The sequence below is a fragment of the Neltuma alba genome, unplaced genomic scaffold, assembly GCF_004799145.2.
Source record: "Neltuma alba isolate B1F8T4 unplaced genomic scaffold, ASM479914v2 tig00012452_pilon, whole genome shotgun sequence".
In the NCBI taxonomy this organism is placed as follows: Eukaryota; Viridiplantae; Streptophyta; class Magnoliopsida; order Fabales; family Fabaceae; genus Neltuma; species Neltuma alba.
The window spans coordinates 341779-362530 of record NW_021636931.1 but is presented as its reverse complement, the minus strand read 5'-3'; the positions used below and the strand labels follow the sequence as shown (position 1 = coordinate 362530).

The 20752-nt window shown below is 33.2% G+C and overlaps 1 protein-coding gene and 1 pseudogene across 1 annotated transcript; one reads left to right on the top strand and one right to left on the bottom strand.

Annotated features, from left to right (window-relative positions):
* The first annotated feature begins 6155 nt into the window (after positions 1 to 6155).
* LOC114727210 (CBL-interacting serine/threonine-protein kinase 20-like) lies at positions 6156 to 7843 on the top strand (annotated as a pseudogene).
* Positions 7844 to 11086: 3243 nt separating this feature from the next.
* On the bottom strand, positions 11087 to 12421 carry LOC114727179 (CBL-interacting serine/threonine-protein kinase 12-like). Its single transcript, XM_028913893.1, has one exon. It carries the CDS (start codon positions 12419 to 12421, stop codon positions 11087 to 11089), a length of 1335 nt encoding a protein of 444 aa, XP_028769726.1.
* Positions 12422 to 20752: the final 8331 nt, after the last annotated feature.

The following is a 20752-nucleotide window of genomic DNA, read 5'->3' as shown; positions in this document are numbered from 1 at the left end:
GATGGATAATTTAATTAGAGAAATCCCATGATAATAAGAACAGAAATATTTTGGACGCCCCTTAGACAATTGCTGGATTGTGTCTGTTAAGACTGATGTTCCAAAACCTTTCATTCTCTGCCAACCTGAACCAAAGTATCTGTCATTGTCGTGGACAGAATATTCTGGGTGAAGGAAAGGGTCTTATAATTATGGCTTCCCTATGGCTCCTAACTTGACAAAATCTCTCGACTAAAAAGAGCCACCCCACAAATCTAGACTCGGAAACCTTTTCAATGGTGAACAGTCTCAACGAACTAAATAATCTTAATGTAACATAATCAAGAAAACCACACAGTCGCTAACGAAAACTTCACAATCACAACACACCAATTTCTGAGTCTTTCATACATTAGAGTCATAGACTCATAGTACTCAATGAAACAAACGACGCCTAAGGGTCGAGTTTTGAGGAGGGCCAAGCCATTCATCACCCAATTTACTTGTAGGAATATGGTTTACGATAAGAATAGAGTCTCGCTTATCAAATGATAGAGCATATGTAACTACCAAAGCATAATTTGAGAATTCAACAAAAGCATCATCACCTTGTAGGCCCAGGCCATTAATCACCCTCTTCTCCCATGTATTAACAGTAGGAGCAAATTCCTGAAAGAGAAAGAGAAAATATTTAACCTATTATTACTTTAAATATTAATTTCAGTTACTCCAGACTGCATATACATGTATATATCTGTGTATGTTTAGATTAAAGTTTACTTAGGTTTAAAATTTATACTTCGATATATAAATCACCTCCATATGGAGGAGCATGGAAGATGAGCATGGGTATAATTTCAACATTAGCTTGATAATTTTTCCTAGAACACCATAATTATTTTTCTTAATATTCTCCTTCCATCTTCTATTTGATTATGGTTGAGAAAGTATCAATAAGTATAATTTAAAAAAAAAACTCATAAATTTGAAAAATAGGTCTTACATTTAAGATCAAAATTAACACAATAATTAGGTTAGGAGCGGAGGGGTAGTGCCAAATGAAAAATATAAGGGCTATCACTAGAATAACCAGCCTTTTTTTCCTTTTTGAGATCTAAGCATCACAAATTGAAATAGGAGGTTTTTTTTTTAATATTATTTTTGGGTTTTTTTCCCCTTCTTGAAGAAATATCACAACTAGCGAAATAAAATTGAAAATGATCGCAACAACAGAGAAGTACCAGCCAAAAAATTCAGAAAGCAGTAAATTCAGGAATTATTTTTCCTTTTTTTTTTTAAGTCGAGAAAAGAGAAAAGCAAAAAGGAAATCAGAAAGTGGAAATATATAAGAAAAAGGGAATTGCAGAGATGATGAAGTAAAAGAGGAAGCCCAGAAAGCAATAGAAAGCAGAGAAGGGAGAAAGTAGATTTGTGAAACTATGGAAAAGAAAACGAAGAAGAAAAAGAAGATTTGAAGCTTTATTTGGGAGGAGTGGCTGCAAATTCTCTGGTTTAGATAAGGATTCAAGTCAACACAATTTGATCAATGCTGTGGGGTTTATATTATTGGGATAATGCATGACAATTTATGACCTTATACAAGTTAATTAATATCACTACTCAAAATTTCAAATTCCTCATGTTCGGATTCCTCATATTTAATTTTTTTTTTAATGTTAACATTAGCTTTTTATGAAGTACTTAATTGTCATTCTACGTGATGACCTCTTTATGTACTTATCAAGGGAAAAATAATGCATAGAAACATAATTTAATGGTAAAAAATTAAAAAAACTTGTAAAATTTAGAAAATCAGTTAAAAGGGGAAAAAAAGGGAAAACTAATAAGCCTGGGGCACTACTTTGTTGTGTGGTTTCTTATTGGTCCAATTAACCGCGCGGGGCAACTTTGAATTTTCGCCGAAGAGAATTATTGAAGTGGGCGAAAAGAAAAGCAATACTGAATGAAAAAGGGAACAGGATGATAACAACCCTTGTATTCACTGTCATCCCATATTCGAGTAATTATATGAATTAATTTGGAGCCACGTACCCACCATATGATAATCTTATCTCCCTTTTTTTTTTTTGCTTTTTTTCTAGAGATAATCTTATCCATTATAATTTGTAGATTTTTATTTATTGAGACTAACACCAACTCTAATTAATAATATTAACATTTACTAACGCAAGTTTATGGTAATATATATAAAAAAAAATTTATTCTTCTAATCTTAAAATTGTTAGGCTTAAAATGATGAGTTTTTATAACAATCATAGTTGTTTTGAAAATTAAACTTAATATGTTAGTATTAGAGAATGTTTTTTCAATATTTAAGATTATTTCAATTGTTATCATTTTATGTTAATGATATTAGGATTAAGCGAACTAAAGTATATTTTTTAAAATTAAAATATCACACTTTTGCATACTACTCCCTCCACTCCTTTTTATAAGATATAATTAACCAAATCCCATTGTTTTAAAAGTTAGTTAAAATTGGTTGAGTACAATTAATATGTAAAAAATAAATTTTATTTTTTAAAAATGCCCTCATTCATGTGGAAGAGATAATATGTAGTGGAGAGAGAATGTATAACAGAGAAAGAGAAAGTTATCTTAGAAAAAAGAAAATGTGTAATTAAATGAGGGTAAAATTGAAAGTTTACAAATTAATTTTGAAATAACCTCTAAGAGTCTCTCATAAAATGAAACAAAGTATACCCAACAATTGCATCTTATAAAAAGGAATGGAGGGAGTAATAATTTTCGTGTACGATTATTTTCTTTATAATTCTGAAATACTAAAGATTCCAAGACTAAACATATTTTTATCCTGAAAGTATTCATGAACATGGTATAAAATGGCGTGTGGAGTATGGATTCTGGAAGTGACAAAAGTAGCGTGTGGGCTGCCAAACGTTCGGTATTAAGTTTAGGAGAAGACTTCTTGTTACACAACTTGGACTCACATTGTGTGGGTCAGCTACTTAGCATGTAATTATATGCTTCGTTAGTATATCAGACCTAGTTATTATTAAATCTTAAAACTATAGAAGTTGTCTGTTGTAGTCTAGTCGGTTAGGACTTAGGATACTCGGCGCTTACCCGAGAGACCCGGGTTGGATTCCCGGCAACGGAAAGATTTTTTGTGTTTTGTGTTTCAGCAGCTACCAACGTCAAACGGGAGCATTGTAGTCTTTTCGTTAGATTCATGGCTCTCGCCGAAGCCCAAGCAGCAACCATAGATACATGCATGCATGCGTCTATCTATATATCAGCCTCTCCGTTCGGTGGCACTCCGTCGTATCGCTTTCAAGTTTCAACCTTCCCTCCTCTCATCTGTTCTTTCCTCTGCATCGTCGTAATGGTACACTTCTCCTGTAAATCCAGTGATTTGTGAATGTGTTTATTTATATGAATGTCTATGTGGGCTTCGGAAAAGAAGTGTTGGAACCCAATGAGGGAAATCAAACTCCAGAAACTCGCCCTCATGATCAACACCTGCGTTGGTGAAAGTGGTGATCGTCTCACTAGCCTTAGTTGCTAAGGTCGGCTCTGTACCTGCTTCCTATAATTCCGGGTTGGGTTCACTTGAATGTTGGATTTCCAGAAACCAAAATGCTTCTGCGAGTTCATGTCTCTGCCAGTTCCTATGATAAATGAAGCAACCCAGAAGCAAGTTATTGGGCAATGGTACAGCATTACAGCTATTATATTTTCACTATGTAAGATCCATCTCCCTGTTTGTTTTTCAATTCAGTCCTCGCCTTATGCCTAAAGTGCATCTCGATTCTGATAATATCTCAATTTGGTTTCTTTAATTAAATCTATCATCGAATATCTGTTTTTCTATCAAATTCAGATGGACACATTATGTGATGAAACGCTAATTATATTTATATTTGGGAGGGGATTGATTGAGAAATGTCTATATCTTAAAAACCTAGTTAAGAAGACAATGTTGTCATTCACAAAATTGAGAATTGTGTTATTTGTGAAGTAACGAATTAAGGCAATTTTCAGAAAGACTAAATTCAGAAATACCTCATCATTTACTCTGTAATCACCCATGTTTTCATTCGAAAACGGAGCTTTTTGACTACTAACAATTCATCGTGTGAATCTTGCTCCTATGTAAGTGAAAAGTTGTCATATATACATGTGTGTGTGTGTTTGTGTGTGTGTGTGTTTTTTTTTCCTCTTGCTCTCTCTTCTAAAGCATTCACAGGAAGTGATCGGAGGAGAGAGCAACGGTTCATGCTTCACTCTTCACCAGATTCTAACGCTCTTGCAGAAATAACTTTGAGCAAAATTGGCAACTATACTAATTCTATTTACTATTCAACTCTAACAACAACAAAAATTATAATTCTAGCTTTTATTATTTAACGCTCGTACTTCGTCAAGAATTTTTATATGTATATCTACCACTTCCATTTTTTAACACAAGGATTTGGTCTTCATACATAATTTTACAAACAAGGCCATGTACCTTCATAATGATTTTACATGTTCGAGACCCTTATTAAGAGATAAAATTTTTATTAATTTGGTCCTTGAGTATAATTTTCTCTGTACGTATCGTCAGCAAAACATGTCAACCTTCAACATATAGCGGCATCAATACTTCATCTATGATTAACAACATAATTTTGTCATGTAGGAAATTTAATATAAACCCGAAATAATTACAACACAAGTATACTGGACGCACCTTATCCAATTATTTAATAGAAACCACACAGTTGTTGAATAAAAACTTCACAATCACAACACACCAATTTTCTGAGCCTTTAATACATTGGAGTCATAGTACATAATTAAGCAAGCCACGCTTTAAGGATAGAGTTTCGACCATGGCCAAGCCATTGATCAGCCAATTTATTGGTAGGAAAATGGGAATATTGTTTATGATAAAAACGGAGTCACATTTATTATCAAATATAATGGAACATATATAACTACTAAAACTTATCATTTGAGAATTCAACAAGAACATCATTGCACAAACGTCTGTCCACATCCTTCATCAAGTGTCAACATCATCGCCAACAACGTATACCTGCATTGATCAAGCAAGGAAAGTAAAAAGGCATGTTTATATTTTGAGTGTATCCATGTTATCATATATAGTAGCATAATCATATTGTAGCCAATGTGTCAAAAAAAAAAGAAAAAAGAAAAATTGACATATATAAAAGAGTTATCTGCTTCATCCCTTAATATATGTAGCATTTGTTGATATTATAGCAACTACTATTTCAGCGGTAGGAAAGCACGGACAAATATAGCAAAAAGATACAAATAATTTTTAAAAAAAAAAAAAGATGCAGGTTTTTTAATGCTTCCTCCCTTCATATATGGGGCTATTGTTGATTTCATAATAACTACTAGAGAAAAACATAGGCAATAAGCAGAAAAATATCATAAAACTGACCAACCTGAAAATGATAACATGGATGATGGAGTCATCCTTCTATATATTAACAGCTAACACTATCCTGCAATACCAAATCATAGTATTGGTTAGCCTGAAAATATGTAATTTTGAAGAAAGACGACATTGGCATAAGCGCAATATAATCAATTCTATATTTCCTTATAATTAAATATACATTTTTCGAAACAATATTTTTTAGCGTGGTTATATCATGCATTTGCTGAGGATAGCATTTCTACCGTTTTGTTAAGGCCTCCTTTATCCTTCCATTCCATCTCATGCTCTTCTATTTTCACTTTAGACGACTTTGGTGTTTTCAACACTCCTTGAGAAAGCATCTTCATTTGAGGATATCTAGTTAGTTGTATCACTTTTAATTCTGGGAATTCGAAGCTGCGACTTCGTGAAGAAAACATCTTCAAGCTTGACATATCAGTAAGTCCAATTCTATATGGTTGAATGTGATTCTACCTTCTACATCTTCACTAGTCTTGTTCATTATGATTTCTTTCATCTTTTTGCAATCATTTATCTTCAAAAACACAATACTCACCAAACTTTTAGCAGTTGAACTTGTCACTAAGGGGATGAGCCAATGACATCTGAATACGGACAGCATTCTCAATTTTCTACAAACTGAATAGTAATATCTATACACTGATTTTCTACAAACAGAGCAAAATAAGTAAATAATGGACTTCGGCATAATTATTCTGTGAATCTCTTGGCTTCCGCCTGACTCAATTCTTCTTCTTCCTCCTCCTCCTCATCGTCCTCCCTCCTCTTCATTCTCAAATCTCAACCTTGAAACCCACAGTTCCTTCCTTTGCAAAACCAATGGATTGAGAGCAAACGGAGAAGAAAGGAACAATTCTGATGCAGAAATACGAGCTAGGCCGTTTGCTTGGCCAAGGCACATTCGCCAAAGTCTACCACGCCAGAAACATTAAAACCAACCAGAGCGTCTCCATTAAAGTCATCAACAAGCAGAAAATTCTTCGCATCAGCTTGATCGACCAAATCAAGCACGAGATCTCAGGGATGCACCTCTAAGGCACCCAAACGTCGTTCCGCACTACGAAGTAATGGCCAGCAAAAACAAGATTTACTTCGCGATGGAGTGCGTGAAAGGTGGCGAGCTCTTCGCCAAAGTCACGAAAGGGAAATTGAAGGAGGATTTGGCGAGAAAGTATTTCCAGCAGCTAATCGGTGCCGTCGATTTCTGCCATAGCCGATGGGTTTATCACCGAGATCTGAAACCGGAGAATCTCCTTCTGGACAAAAAAGGAGATCTGAAGATTTCGGATTTTGGGTTGAGTGCTTTGTATGAACCCAGCAAGAACGATGGTCTTCTCCTGAAGTGCTCAACAAGAAAGGCTATGATGGAGCCGAAGCTGATATATGGTCTTGTGGGGTTATTCTGTTTGTTCTTCTTGCAGGCTTTCTTCCATTTCAGGATAAGAATCTGATTGAAATGTATAGGAAAATTTGTACTGCAGAATTCAAGTGTCCTAAATGGTTCTCACCTCAAACCAGAAGACTTATCACCAGAATTCTCGATCCAAATCCAAGAACAAGAGTAAGTATTGCTAAGATTGTGGAAAATGGCTGGTTTAAAATTGGGTATCAGCAGATTGAACCACCCAAATCACCAGTTTCCAATCCTGCGAGTGATGTTCAGGCTCTTTTTGATCCTTCATCGTCATCAAGTCCAGAGGAAAAAACCAAAGAAACCCCAGTGAAAGTGAAACCATCTACCTTCAACCCCTTTGATTTAATATCCCTATCTTCAGGATTTGATCTCTCTGGTTTGTTTGAGGAAGATGCGTGTCGGAGACAACATGCTAGATTCACCACCACGAAGCCCGAGTCAACAATTGTTTCAAAACTGGAAGAAATAGCACAAGCAGAGAGAGAATTCAATGTTGTGAAGAAAGATGGATTAGTGAGGTTGGAGGGAAGCAAGAGTGGTCGGAAGGGACAACTTGGTATTGATGCAGAGATTTTTGAGGTGACATCAACGTTTCATGTTGTGGAGGTGACGAAAACTGCAGGCGATACGTTTGAGTATATCCAATTTCGGGATCAGAACTTGAAGCCTTCATTGAAGGATATAGTGTGGGCTTGGCAAGGAAGTGAACAGTAGCAGCAATACTTGGCACCAATATATACCAGAAGATATGGTTTATATTTTTAATTTGCTTGCGGGATGTGTAATTTGAACCCTTCTGTTTCTGTCTTTGTTTTGTTCAGATATATGGTCTTCCACTCTGCAGAATCACTTGCTGCGAAGTAGTGAAGGTTGTCTCTATTGTACGTCTGGTTCTTCTTTTCTTGCGCCCAGGTTGTGTATAATAATATTGTACAGAACTGTAACTGTAGAGTTCAAATTTTCTGCCTCTAAAGACGGTTATCTTGCTAGTACTAGCTCCTATTTCTAATATAAGAACTAGTTGGAAGTTAAGTTTGGTCTTAAATATGAAATTTCATTTCATTTTATCTCTTATATTTATTATTTTTTTCAAATTGTTTCTACTAATTGTATGTATTTAGGGAATTTGCATCGAGAAATAGTTTCAATACAAATGATTTAATATGATATTTTGGATAAACCAAAGCTTATTTTTAACAAATAACTAATTAAACTAGTCTTTTTATCTATCCAAATTAATTAATTAATTAAGTAGATATTATATTAAGGACTACAATTATTATTATTATTATTATTATTATGGTCGTCATCAATATGGTCCCCATTTTTTTGGTTGATACTTAGAATAGTAATTTACCAACACTAGCAGAGTTAAGTGAAAAAGATTGGAATCTTATTTGAGATTAAGAATCGAACTTTGTACATGCAAAAAATTATGTCACCACAAATACTGCTATTATCAGTTATATTAAACCACGTGTGAGAACTTCCCATATTAAGTACATCATAATGCTAATTATTCACATGCCCTCCTCCAAAAGAAGCCATGGAGCTAATGAACCAGATATAAGTGAAAATATGAGGGTCAAATAATAATTGCCCTTGATCAACTAGTTACAAGTAGTGAGTTATGTACACACAGGATCATACTTATTTGGTAAACCCAAAAAAAAAAAAAATCAAATTTCAAGGAATAAAACTATTGATTTCAAATTTTAGATTTCAAAATTAAAATAAGATCAAAAGGAACTGAAAATATCAATAAGGTCATATAAATAGGTCATTTAATAAAATAAATTGTCTCTCCCAGAGCAAAACAATGACATAATCGCATATATCGCCAATCCTGTCCTTGTTGGTTTATTTCTCATTATTTTTTGTACATTTGGCCGGTGGATCTGGATGGTGATTGTTGCTCGCAACATGGATATTTCATCAGTCACTTTTCAAATCACATATTTAAATAGAGAGAATTGCAACAAAGTCTCAAAAAATAAATATCATAACTAAAAAGTCTTAATAACAATTAAGCAGTTTTTAATAATAAGTTATAGAGTGAAAAATGATAACTTCTAACTTGTAATTGAGACTTTTTGGTAATTATTTTTTTAGCTTAGAATTTTATTATAATTCTCTTGAATATGTTTCTCCATCCTATAACTTTGAAATTTGATTTCTTTAGGAATTTTAATTTAATCTTTTTTTAAGCTCAATCTTCATTACCCATTTAAGAAGTTGTTACCATGTACTGCACATTATTCCTCTTATCTTTAGTATAAGAGTTAATAGAGGTATTTGTTTTAGCCTTAGAAATAATATTTTAATTTGATTTGTCTTCTAAATATATACTACTTTAATTTTTTTTCTGCTTAATTACACATATTATGGGAGTTATTTATGAGAGAAGCAATTCCAATACAAATGAGCCTTGGCTTTAATGACATCGCTCTACCCCCTTATTGAGGAGGTTGGGTAATTGATTCTAGAAAGTATAATAGATATGGTGATACAGTATACTTATAATTGAGTTTTCAATTCCAATGCAAATGAGCCCCGGCTCAAATGACATTGCTCTATGTTGATAGTGTATATATAATTAAATTTTTAATTCAATTTAAATAATTACAATAAAAATAAGCATAAATTAGTGTTTTTTCTTCTATTTATCTAAATATAAGGAGTGAAAATATTTTATACGCACTTTTCTCTTCTATATCCATTTTCTTTTCTCATTCAAACACAAAATATAATTCTTTGTCAAGGCCTAACAAGGTTGTGTGGCGGATTTTTTTTCTTCCCCTTTTAAGGTTTCAATAATAGAGGCAGCTTTCTTTCTTTAGTAGACAAATAAGTCCTTAAATTTTTGTCCTTTTTTTTCTTCCATTTTATTTTAAATGCCAAATCATGCCGAAGGCTAGCGTGGACCTAGTTCCATAATAATAAATAATAATTCAATTATACATATACATATATATACAAAAATATAAATTGATGCTGCGGGTTTGAGCTCTTTATGTCTTGCCGTTTGGACCAAAATAAGGTTTTTCGAAACTCTCTTTTATTGAAAGGGGGCATTAGAATAAAGGTTATTGGGGTTCTAGCCTTCGGCTCTACGCACAAGACTCAAGATTGAGGCATAGTTTCTTCTCAATTTGACAAAATAAATAAAAATTATGTAATTTCAATAATTTTCTTGAAGAAAGACTTTATCCTAATTAAATAATAATAATAATGAGATATTGGTATAAAATAAACAGAGAATTATAATGAGATCCTAAGTAAGAAAAATAATTACTAAAAGATTCTAATAACAATTTAAACAGCCTGTAATAATAAATTTTAGAATAAAAAGTAATAATTTTTTAGACTTGTTTTGTAATTTTTTTTTTTAGGATCTCATTGTAATTCTCTTAAAATTAAAGTACAAAACAGTCTTTTGATAACTGGATTGGATATGGATATGTGGAGTTTGGGCCTTATAACACAATTAACACTCGGCATTTCTTTTTAAGTTTTTCTTGCACAGGAGTTTGAATCCTTAATAAGAGATAAAAGATGTGGTAGTTGGGTGAGTTATTTAAAAAAGTGAATGTGAATATATCTTGGGTTCGAATAGGAAGTCTCATGTTTTTATAGTGAAGGTTGAGATATATGGCAAGATATATAATTAATGAACTATATATCTTACGAATATAGACTTGTAATGTAATGCAAAGAATTAAGATCAATGGAGTAATTCAACCAAAAACCCATTACAATCCTTGCAAGGAACCACATTTATACTTCCTTATACTTCAAACTAATAAGAAAACTAAATATAAAGTTATACAAGCCCAGCAGAGTTATACACTCAACTACATACATATTTTGTCCAATACAGAGTCTGAAGAATGAGTTTTCACTGCGGCATGGCTAGCTATGTATTGATAATTATTGATATATCTGATCATTTACTGTTCAAATTAGGCGTGTTGCAGCATAGCACTTATAGTTTGTACATGAAAAAGAACCATAGAATCTACGACTCCAGTTAAGGACAAAACCTAAGTCCAGAAAAGAAAAGATGACAAAAGATTACCATGTATAAACAACTTAAAGTAGAGGAGAAAAAATGAGGATTCAATATCCGAGAGTTAACTAGTGTGGACAATTCTAAGAATCAGAATCAGATTGAGGAGTCTCATCAGAAGAATTTCTCTTGGAAGAAGAAGTTGCTGATTCATACAAAACTGTTAATACTCTGTTTTATCCCCTGCTTTCTTCTTCACTTCCACCACCACCAACGATGGAGTAAGCTCGAATATCTCGGCAGCAATCGTCAGTGGCCCCTTCACACCTTCCCTTGATCCCTCCAAGCTCACCCTGCAATCCTTCTTCCTCACTGTAAAGCTCACCAACTGCGCAATTTCATCCAACTTCGATATGATCTCTGACACTGTCGCGCCGGACATGAACCTCGCCTCGTCCCCTTTCTCCTCGAACAACCCAGAAAGATCGAAGCCTGCAGAGAATGATATTATATCAAATGCATTCAAGCTTGCTGGTCTTGGCAATGAAGCGTTGCTTCTTCTTTTGACCTCTAGCTCTGAATCGGATTCTGATACTGAATAATCTGAGATTGAGTCTATGTCGTCCTTGTTTAAATCCAGTTTGTCAATATCTTCAACGCTGGTACAGAGCTTATCGTCGTCGAAATAAAACTTGATTTGTTTGAACCCTTTCTTGAACCACTTGTTTTCCATGATATCTGGAATTGAGATTCTGGTTTCTGGGTTTGTATCGAGAAGACGAGTCCATAATAAGTTTAGCTCCGGCGAGAACCACTTGGGACACCGGAAAACTCCTCTGTAAATCTTCTTGTACATAGCCATAACGTTCTGATCATGGAATGGTAAATAACCTGCCATTAAAACGAAGAGAATAACGCCACAAGACCAGAGATCAACTTTGGCTCCGTCGTATCCTTTTCTTGCTAGTACCTCAGGGGCAACATAGGCAGGCGTTCCACAAAAAGTATGAAACAATCCGTCTTGTCTGATTTGATCGGAGACAGTGCTGAGGCCGAAATCGGAAACCTTGAGATCGCCGTTTTCGTCGAGTAACAAGTTTTCTGGCTTGAGATCGCGGTGGTACACGCCTCTGGCGTGGCAGAATTCTACGGCGGAGATCAATTGCTGGAAATACTTTCTGGCGACTCCTTCCTTCAATCGGCCTTTTGCGACTTTATTGAATAACTCACCGCCGCGGACGTATTCCATGACGAAGTAGATCTTCGTCTTCGTGGCCATGACTTCGAAGAGCTGGACGATGTTGGGGTGGCGGACGCGGCGGAGGATTGAGATCTCGCGCTTGATGTGAGCGACTAAGCCGCCCTTGAGGATTTTCTCTTTGTCGATGATCTTAATTGCGACTTCTTCGTCGGTTTTGATGTTTCGAGCGTAGTAAACCTTCGCGAAGGTGCCATGGCCGAGGAGTTTTCCTACTTCATAGCGGCCGAGTAAAAGATTGGCGTTATTCTTCTTCTTCGTCCGATTGAGACCGTTGTTCGAAACGTCGACGTCCGCCATGGATGCGGTGGTGAAGAATGCAGAAGCTGCAGAATTGTTGTTCTGTTTTTCTGGTTTAGGTTAGGCGTCGACGTGCTTCTCCGCCATTGAAGGTGGTGATGATGTGAGTTGTTTGGAGGCGAAGATGTGGTTTTGATTTGTTGAGGTTTGTTTGTGTGTGTGTGTCTGCGGGGTTGGTTAGGCTAAATAAATTTTTGTGTGTAATAATTTTAAATTTTATTTTGATTTAATTTCAATGTGATAACTTTATTTTAGTTTTAGTTTTTCATTTTTTTAAAAAAAACTAATTAATCTGATTTTGATGTTTAAAATATTTAAATAATTTTTCAAACAACGTTGAACCAGAACAAATACGCAATATACGTTTAGTCAATCAAAATCCAATCCTGCAGATTGCTTTTGTTTATTTGCATTGACATAAATCTCTTAATTCAATTTTGAAAGCAAAATAATTCAAACGTGCCGTTGAATTTGAAGCTTTTAACATACCTCTCATGAATTAAACTGAATTTTTTGAAAATTATAACCCACGAATGCAATTTAATTTTCTTTAAACGGGAATGATATATATATTAAGATTAATGATGATATTATCAGCCGATGAGGTTAGCTGGAATCAAAACCAAGTTCCTTTACTATTCTATTGATGCATTCAGAGAATCAATTATTTTACTTCTCACATGCCAATCTCAACAGTAACTCACCGGTAAGTTACTAAATTGAAATGAAGATTGAATAGAGTATGTGCCAAAAACAAAAGAGAGGAGAAAAAGAAAGGTCAAATTAAAGATTGGAGATCCAAGAATGAGGAGTTATAAAATAGAATATTAAAAGCATAGTTAGTTTGAGTAACACCTTAATTAGCTCCACGTTTATAGGGTTGGCATGTAACTGGAGGTCGTCGCCCCAGCAGGAAGCACTCCCATCTACGACCTAAGAGTTGGGGATGTATGTATATGTATTTACCTGTATATTTTATTCAAAAAGTATAGCTTACCCCGTACTTTATTCAAGGGAAGCCACGCTCTACTTTGACAATTTTTCTTTTTGAATAACAAAATTAAAGCCACGGTTAGGACGATGCGCATAAAATAAGGATTAAGTCAAATCAGAGATTAATAAATCCCTATATCTCAAGGGATATGGTTATTTAAAATCGTAACATTCAAGCTATAATGGTCTGCTTTATGAGTTAGTTAGTAAGTATTATCTTCTCCAAAGGGGTGATCGAAAGAGACAATCCAATCTCGCATGAGAAGATTCGTGCATAATCATATCCAAAAAATGGGAGAAAAAGGATAATTTCGAAAGTGCTTGTTCTATCTGAATGAGGATGATAGCTTTCAAGGAATTGTAGTAAACATTGATTCTCTTAGAAGCTTTTCATTCCAGATAGAAGAAGGTTTTCATTTTCCAATAGTTCAGCTGCAATTATCTAACTTTCCAAAGGAAGGTTTTGATTATCTCATTATAGGTGAGCTATTTCCACATTTTTGTCCAAATGTGGGGGTTGGAAGCGATTTTTTTTGTAATTTTAATTTTCAGTGGCTTTATAGGCAGAAATTTGATTAAGAAGTTGCCATCAACGAAAGATCTCCAACAAAGAGCATCATCATCATCCATCCTCATTCGAATCAGGCGGCTATTGAACAAGAAAGATTTGGTTGATGACATTCACAGAAGGATAACGGATAATCTTGTTTTAAGTCCCAACCCCTTACTAAAGTTTTAAAATTAGTGACTCTGGCATTAAAAATATTGCATCCGCATTAGAACCATATCAAACAAGAGGTTGAGGAAAAAGTGATGACCATCTATCAAACCATAAAGAAACTTGATTCCTTTTCCCAATCCCTAATCCTACGTATTTCCCATATGACATGAGTTTGTCTCAAGAAGATTCTAGTCCAAGTAAAAAATCAGATGGGCGAGGTTTAACGAGGGAATGGTAGGTTTGTTGCATTTGTACTTATCCCTTAAAACCTTGACTTGTTCGGTTTAGCGATGAAGCCTGAGCAAACTTTCATAATGAAAGCAATATTCCAACATGGAGAATTACTATGAGATCTCAAATAAAAAAAAAATTACTAAAAAGTCCCAATAACAAGGAAGAAGTAGTCTTAAAATTTGCCATTACAAAGTGCTCACTTGTCATTAGGGCTTCTAGATTTTATTTCAATTTCCTCTTCCAACTTGAGTTTCCTAAGATGGAGGCCAAGTTTGAGAAGCTTTATACCATAACCCAACATGTACTTAGCCAGTCAAGATTTTCTTAAGATTTTTGCCCCCAAATAATCTTAAGGACTTAGTTTTAGTTTTGTCCTCCCATCTATTTATAATACCAAATAAAGATTAAAAAAAACATAAGATGATAAATGTAAAAGAATAAATAAATCAAACCCATATTTGTAATAATTACTCTTCCGGTCCTTAATCTAGAAGTCAATTAAAGAGTTAATATCGATTCTATATATAAGATCTATTTCACATATTTATCAATTTTTTTTCAAATTAACCCTATTGGTATTCTCCCAATAATAATCAAATAAGAGAAGGAAGGAGAGAATTAAAGAAGATGCTTAGGGTATTTTGGAAAAAAATCATATTAACTAATTTAACTAACATTCTTAATCTTTTCAAATTAGTTAATTAGGTTTTATATTAAGAACCAGAGGAGTACTTAAAATCAACAACTATTTTATTGAGATAATGACCAGCACATTACTGAAAAGACCATGATACTCTCTAAATTCAGATATAAAACCTATATCTCTAACATGGTGAAGAAGTGACTTTCACATTTTGTAAATGTGAATCTATGCATCATGTGACATAACCACTATACATTTGTTGACTGTGATAAGATTAATTATAAAACAGTTATATTATTATTGAAAAAGCAAATAAGTTGACCTAAGCATTGTACGTAAAGGGTTAATATAATATTGAAACTTATGTCAGGTTCGTGCTTTATGATGATGATGCCTTAATGACACGCAAGAACATAAAACGAAACTGCTTTTAAAAAAATATAAATAAGTAAACAAGGCCGATCAAACAAAAGATAAATAAACGAAGCTCCAAAAATATCGGCTTTTTGTTTTTTTTTTTTTGGGCGGGGGATGATCTTCTATAGTGGTAAACGCAGATCTGAAAATATTTGGTAATAAGTCCTTTACTTTTTTAATTATTTTTTAACGCCCCTTGAATGCAGGAGAGAGGTGATTTCTTTCTCGATGTAATTGGCAAAAAAATAAATAAATAAAATAAATTAGCAGAATGTTGATAAATGTCACGTGGCTTTAGTTATTTATGTATTTAAAGCTTGTTTAGTTTAGTGTTTATTGGTAGAATTAATTAACTTTGCAAACTTGGCTTTAAGCAAAATCAAAATTGGCCAAAATTGAGTTTAGCCAAAACTGAAGTTACCCAAAAGTAGGTACAATTTGCTTCTATCCCTAAATAAGATTTTGGGCTTAAACGTGGTTTGAAAAAAAAATGGTACTATTTGGTTTTAAAATTCAAAACTACGAATTTGAAAATTGTGTTACTTGGTAGCCACTCTCAACAAACATGGATTAGGCTTCAAATTCCATGATTTTTTTTTCTAACCACAAATATTCTTTTTTCGGAAGTAATCCTTTTTGAAACATTATTTGATACTAAATATGAGTATCTTTTATAGTGAGAATTCGAACATTAGTTCATCATGTTATAATAAATTGGTTTTTTTTATTCAACTCTTGTTGGTTCAAAATCATGACTTTGAGCCTCGGAACAGTTTTTTTGCAAATGGGCATTTACTCTGGATAACATGTTAGGCCCAAACTAGGAGAGGACAATCCAATCCAGATCAGAAATTATTCGGCCCATTTGAAGTCTTTAATATAAGTTTTCCTTCAAGGGTGTGATTTGACTTAATACCGTCACCACATAGCACACTGTGTTAAGTTGTAAACGCTTCTTGGCCCCAAAAAAAAAAAGAAATTATAATTAAATCCCACAGAAAAGAAATAATTACTAAAAGTCTTAATAACAATCTCAATAGCTTATAATGACAAATCTTATAGTGAGAATGACAATCTTTGAGACTTGTTTTTCAATTGTTTTCCTTACTTGCTCATTGTAATTCTCCAAAAAAAAAAAAACAGTTGTAAACTGTTAAAAACTTAAAATTACAAATACAAGAATTATCAGAGAAGATAGACTGATATATTGAGTATTATTATTTATTAAATAAACGGATAACTGAATTTAAATGTTGAAAAATTCGTATAAGATTCTTAAAAGGTGTTGATAAGAAAAGTTGGGATGGACCGCGACTTGCTGATCCGTTTGGCTTGAATATTTTTTGTTTTCTTTTTCCGACTCTAATTTTTTGATAAAAAAGATTAATTATATAATATGAATAAGTTATAATGTAGGTGAAGTTGGTGTAATAGATTTTGTGAAATAATAAAACATCAGTTTTATGGAGGGAGTTGCTGGAAAATGATCGAATGCAAGAGGTAACTAGGTATATCTTTGAATTTAAACCTTTCTAGTTGCAATTTTAATGTTGGACCCTGGTTTGAATTAAAAATAACACGTATAGTCATAGAACTTTAGGACAAAACCAGATTAACGGGCTGGCCCGCTAAGAAAATTTCCCATATTTCCATCCTTGTTTTTATTTTAGTTGCTCAAAGTATCCTCCCACCCAAACGATAAGAGCCTAATCTCTCGGAATACTGTCAGGCGACGTAGAAAAGACCCTTCCTAATAGTATTTTTTTTCATACATATGGTTCCAAGGATCAAACCCAGGACATGATGTTTAAGGTACCCAAGTTCCTTCTACTTGGTCCAATAGTTGCTGGTATTTCCATCCTTGTCCTGTGTTGGGGGCTTGCTTAGTTTCTTTCTTTCTTCTCAGTCAGAATAGAGGGATCATAAAACAATTAAACAAAGGGGGAGCTAAGTTCCATAGTACAAGTATTATTTATTGGAGCCTCTCCATTTAAATGGAACAAATAACTACCCCTGACATTTTCTCATATGATTATTAAGCAGAGTAGCTTTCAATTTCATAATGCCCACAAGTGAGAGTTGGTGGGATCTTGCTATAATTTTATATCAGAAACAGTCTTTTTGTAATTTGAATATTATTGCTAGACTAAAGCTGACGTGTCATTCTCTTGGAGCTTTGGTTTGTATGCTTGTGGATGAGGTGATGCCACCCACTTAACTTACCCCACTAAATCTCAACAAAATTATATCAAATATAGTAAAATTATATGAACATGATAATAAGAGCAAATGGTAGAAGCCAAGATCACGTGCAGAGCAGGTGTGACGCCACTGGGTATCTACTGTCACTATGTGTAGTCTTTAGTCACTTTGACCTCATTTTGTTTATATCACTGCTTTTTTGCTTTATTTTGATTTGATTAATCGATGGATCATTGGCATGTAAATTGTTACTTTGTGACATGAAATATACTCCTTTTAAATGAAAATTTTCATCTGAGTCCTACAAATGCCGCTTAATTTTTAGTAGGTATTAAGGGATAAAAATAAAATTATTGTTTTGTGTAAAACGATTAACTTGTGAAATTTTGAGAATATGGAAAATAGGAATTGTTGGTTATTGTTGATTCCTCTAAATGTACGTTTTAATTTGCTAATTGCAATTGTTCTTATGAAATTTTGGAAATCTGAAATAACTACAATTAGCAAATTAACAAGTATAGATAAGGAAATTAACAATAATGCATAAGAGAATTAGGATGTAAATTAGGAAAATTAGTGTATTATATAGATTTTTGCACAATATAACCAAATGAGTTTGATGTCTTGGTGATTAACAAAAAAAAGATTTCATTTTTATCATTTACTACTAAATTGAAAGGTCATAATTTTTTGGAACTTATTGAAAATTAAATTTCATGTGCGAAACTTAGATGAAATTTTCCTTTATACACACACACTAAAAAGTATGGTGAAGTATTTATATTTCTTTTCAATACCCTTATCCAATTATTACTAGTTTGAATTGAGAATTTTTGTTTTATTGTATTATTGTTTGTTTTTAGTTGCCCACTTAATCACTACAAAAAAAATCACTTCCAATGATGACTTTCGGTGGCGACAAAAAAAGTTGCCACTGAAAGTATGACTTTCAGCGGCAATTTTTATTGTCTCCGCCGAAAGTGAGACTTTTTAGTGGCAACATCAAAGTTGCTGCCGAATATAGGACTTTTCTACGGCGACTGCATGTGGTTACAGCTACCGAAGGTCTGTATATCGCTGTCGAAGGTCTGTATGTTGCCGCCAAAGGTCTGACTTTTAGCAGCAACTTTCTTATGTCACCGTTGAAAGTATAATCTAATAATACATATTTTATTTGACAATAATAATAAAACAAATTCAATTCAGCTCAATGGCAAGAAGATTGGATATAAAAGGAGGTCGTCATGAGTTTGAACTTTTATTTGGATGGTAACGTGGCGGCGAGAGGGTGACGTGGCATGAGAGTGGTGATGTGACAATGACGTAGAGGTGGCTAGTGATGATGTGGTGTCTGGTCAGTGATGACGTGGTGACCGACAGCGATGATGTGGCTTCAGTAAAACCTAGGCATCACTTTTTGCGGCGATAAAAAAGTCGTCGCTAAAAGTCACTTTTGGCGGCGACAAACTATCGTCGCTAAAAGTTTTTTCAGCAGTGACAAAAAAGTCGCCACTGAAATTGACTTTCAGTGGAGACAAATGCCGCCGTTGAAACTTCTAAAAGTCACCGCTAAAAGTCTCTTTTAATGGGAACTTTTTTGTGTTGCCGCTAAAAGTTTTCAACCACGGTCGCTACGGCAATGTCTTTTCTGCAGTGACAAATTGCCACTAAAAATTTTCAACGGCGAATTTTATACTTTTAGCTGTGACTTTTTGTCACCGCTGAAAGTTAATTTTTTTTTGTAATAAATGCTGGTAATTTATTGCATTAAATGAAAAAATCGAAAATGAATGATTTTTTTTATAATACAAAAAAAATAAATGAGCAAGTATTTCTTAAAAAGCATTAATTAATTGCATTTGACCTATATTACATGGAATGCATAGTTTTTTTTAAATATTTTATTAAAGTATTATTTATTATCATTAAGGGAACTGGAAATGTGTGGGCGTATACCCTCTACTCACGTCAACTGCCACTAGAAGTTCAACAAAGTTGTTGTAATCATTTATTTTTGCTACTTTCAGTTTCAGATATGATTCATCATTCTAATTAAAGACCAAACTGAATATATGAAGATATTAGTTTACCCAGCGAATGGAGTTAATGTGAAGGCATCATGATTCATGACTTCTCAGAACTCTTCAAAAGTCAACCACAAAAAATTATGGGTTAAGTATTTAATTTAGAGCGAATATGTCCATACATTGCAAGGTCTTAAAATTTAAAACTAATAATGATAAAGGGAAAACTTGCCTTCCAAATGCACATAAAATGAGATGTGTTTTATTTTGTTGTTGTTATTATACAATAATTAACTATTATTGTCTTTAATGTGCTTTTTACTTAGAGACCAAAATGCCATATTCATATATACATATTTTATTTCTTTCTATTCTTTTTTCCTCATCTCTGTTGGTCTTTTCATAATCTTTGTGCAATGGTGTCTTTCTCTTGTTCTTTTTATTATTTTAATTTATCAATTTAGTAAAGATAATATTTACTCTTAAAAGAATGACTCCCTACCATCATTATTATCAATCATCAATGCCATTAACAAAAATAATCATATCAATATCAATCAATATACACCATATAAATTAAAGAGCGTCACCCTTGCTCATCACAAGAAAAAGTGACAAAAAATAGCATAAAATATATTTATAGATGAAGAGTAGTGTGATGAAAAAATATATGTGGAAAAAAAATACTTTATCCCCTTTTTTTATAAGATTCAATTAATTGCTTTGCGTAAGAAAGTTGATTAAAATTAATTATTTCTTATAAAATATAACATTATATTCAATAAAAGCTTTTTAATTAGCATTATAAAGCTAGTATTTTGGGGGATTCATTATAAGATTCTAAGAAAAGAATATATCACCAAAAAATATCAATAACAAAGAAGTTGCATGAGCTTATTAGTTGTTATCAATTTTGTACTGAAACTTTGCTTATTTACTTATTATGGAATTTTTTTTGGCCTTTAATGATCTCATATACTACCTTTGATTTTTAATATAAAAATCAGTTAGAATTAGATTTGATTCTAAATATAATATATTAATCTAATGTATTTTCTCTATCTTTTTGTAAAATATTTCTATTGGTTATAAAAGGT

Coding starts and splice junctions, on each gene's coding strand:
- LOC114727179 (XM_028913893.1), bottom strand. CDS start 12,421: ATGGCGGACGTCGACGTTTCGAACAACGGTCTCAATCGGACGAAGAAG.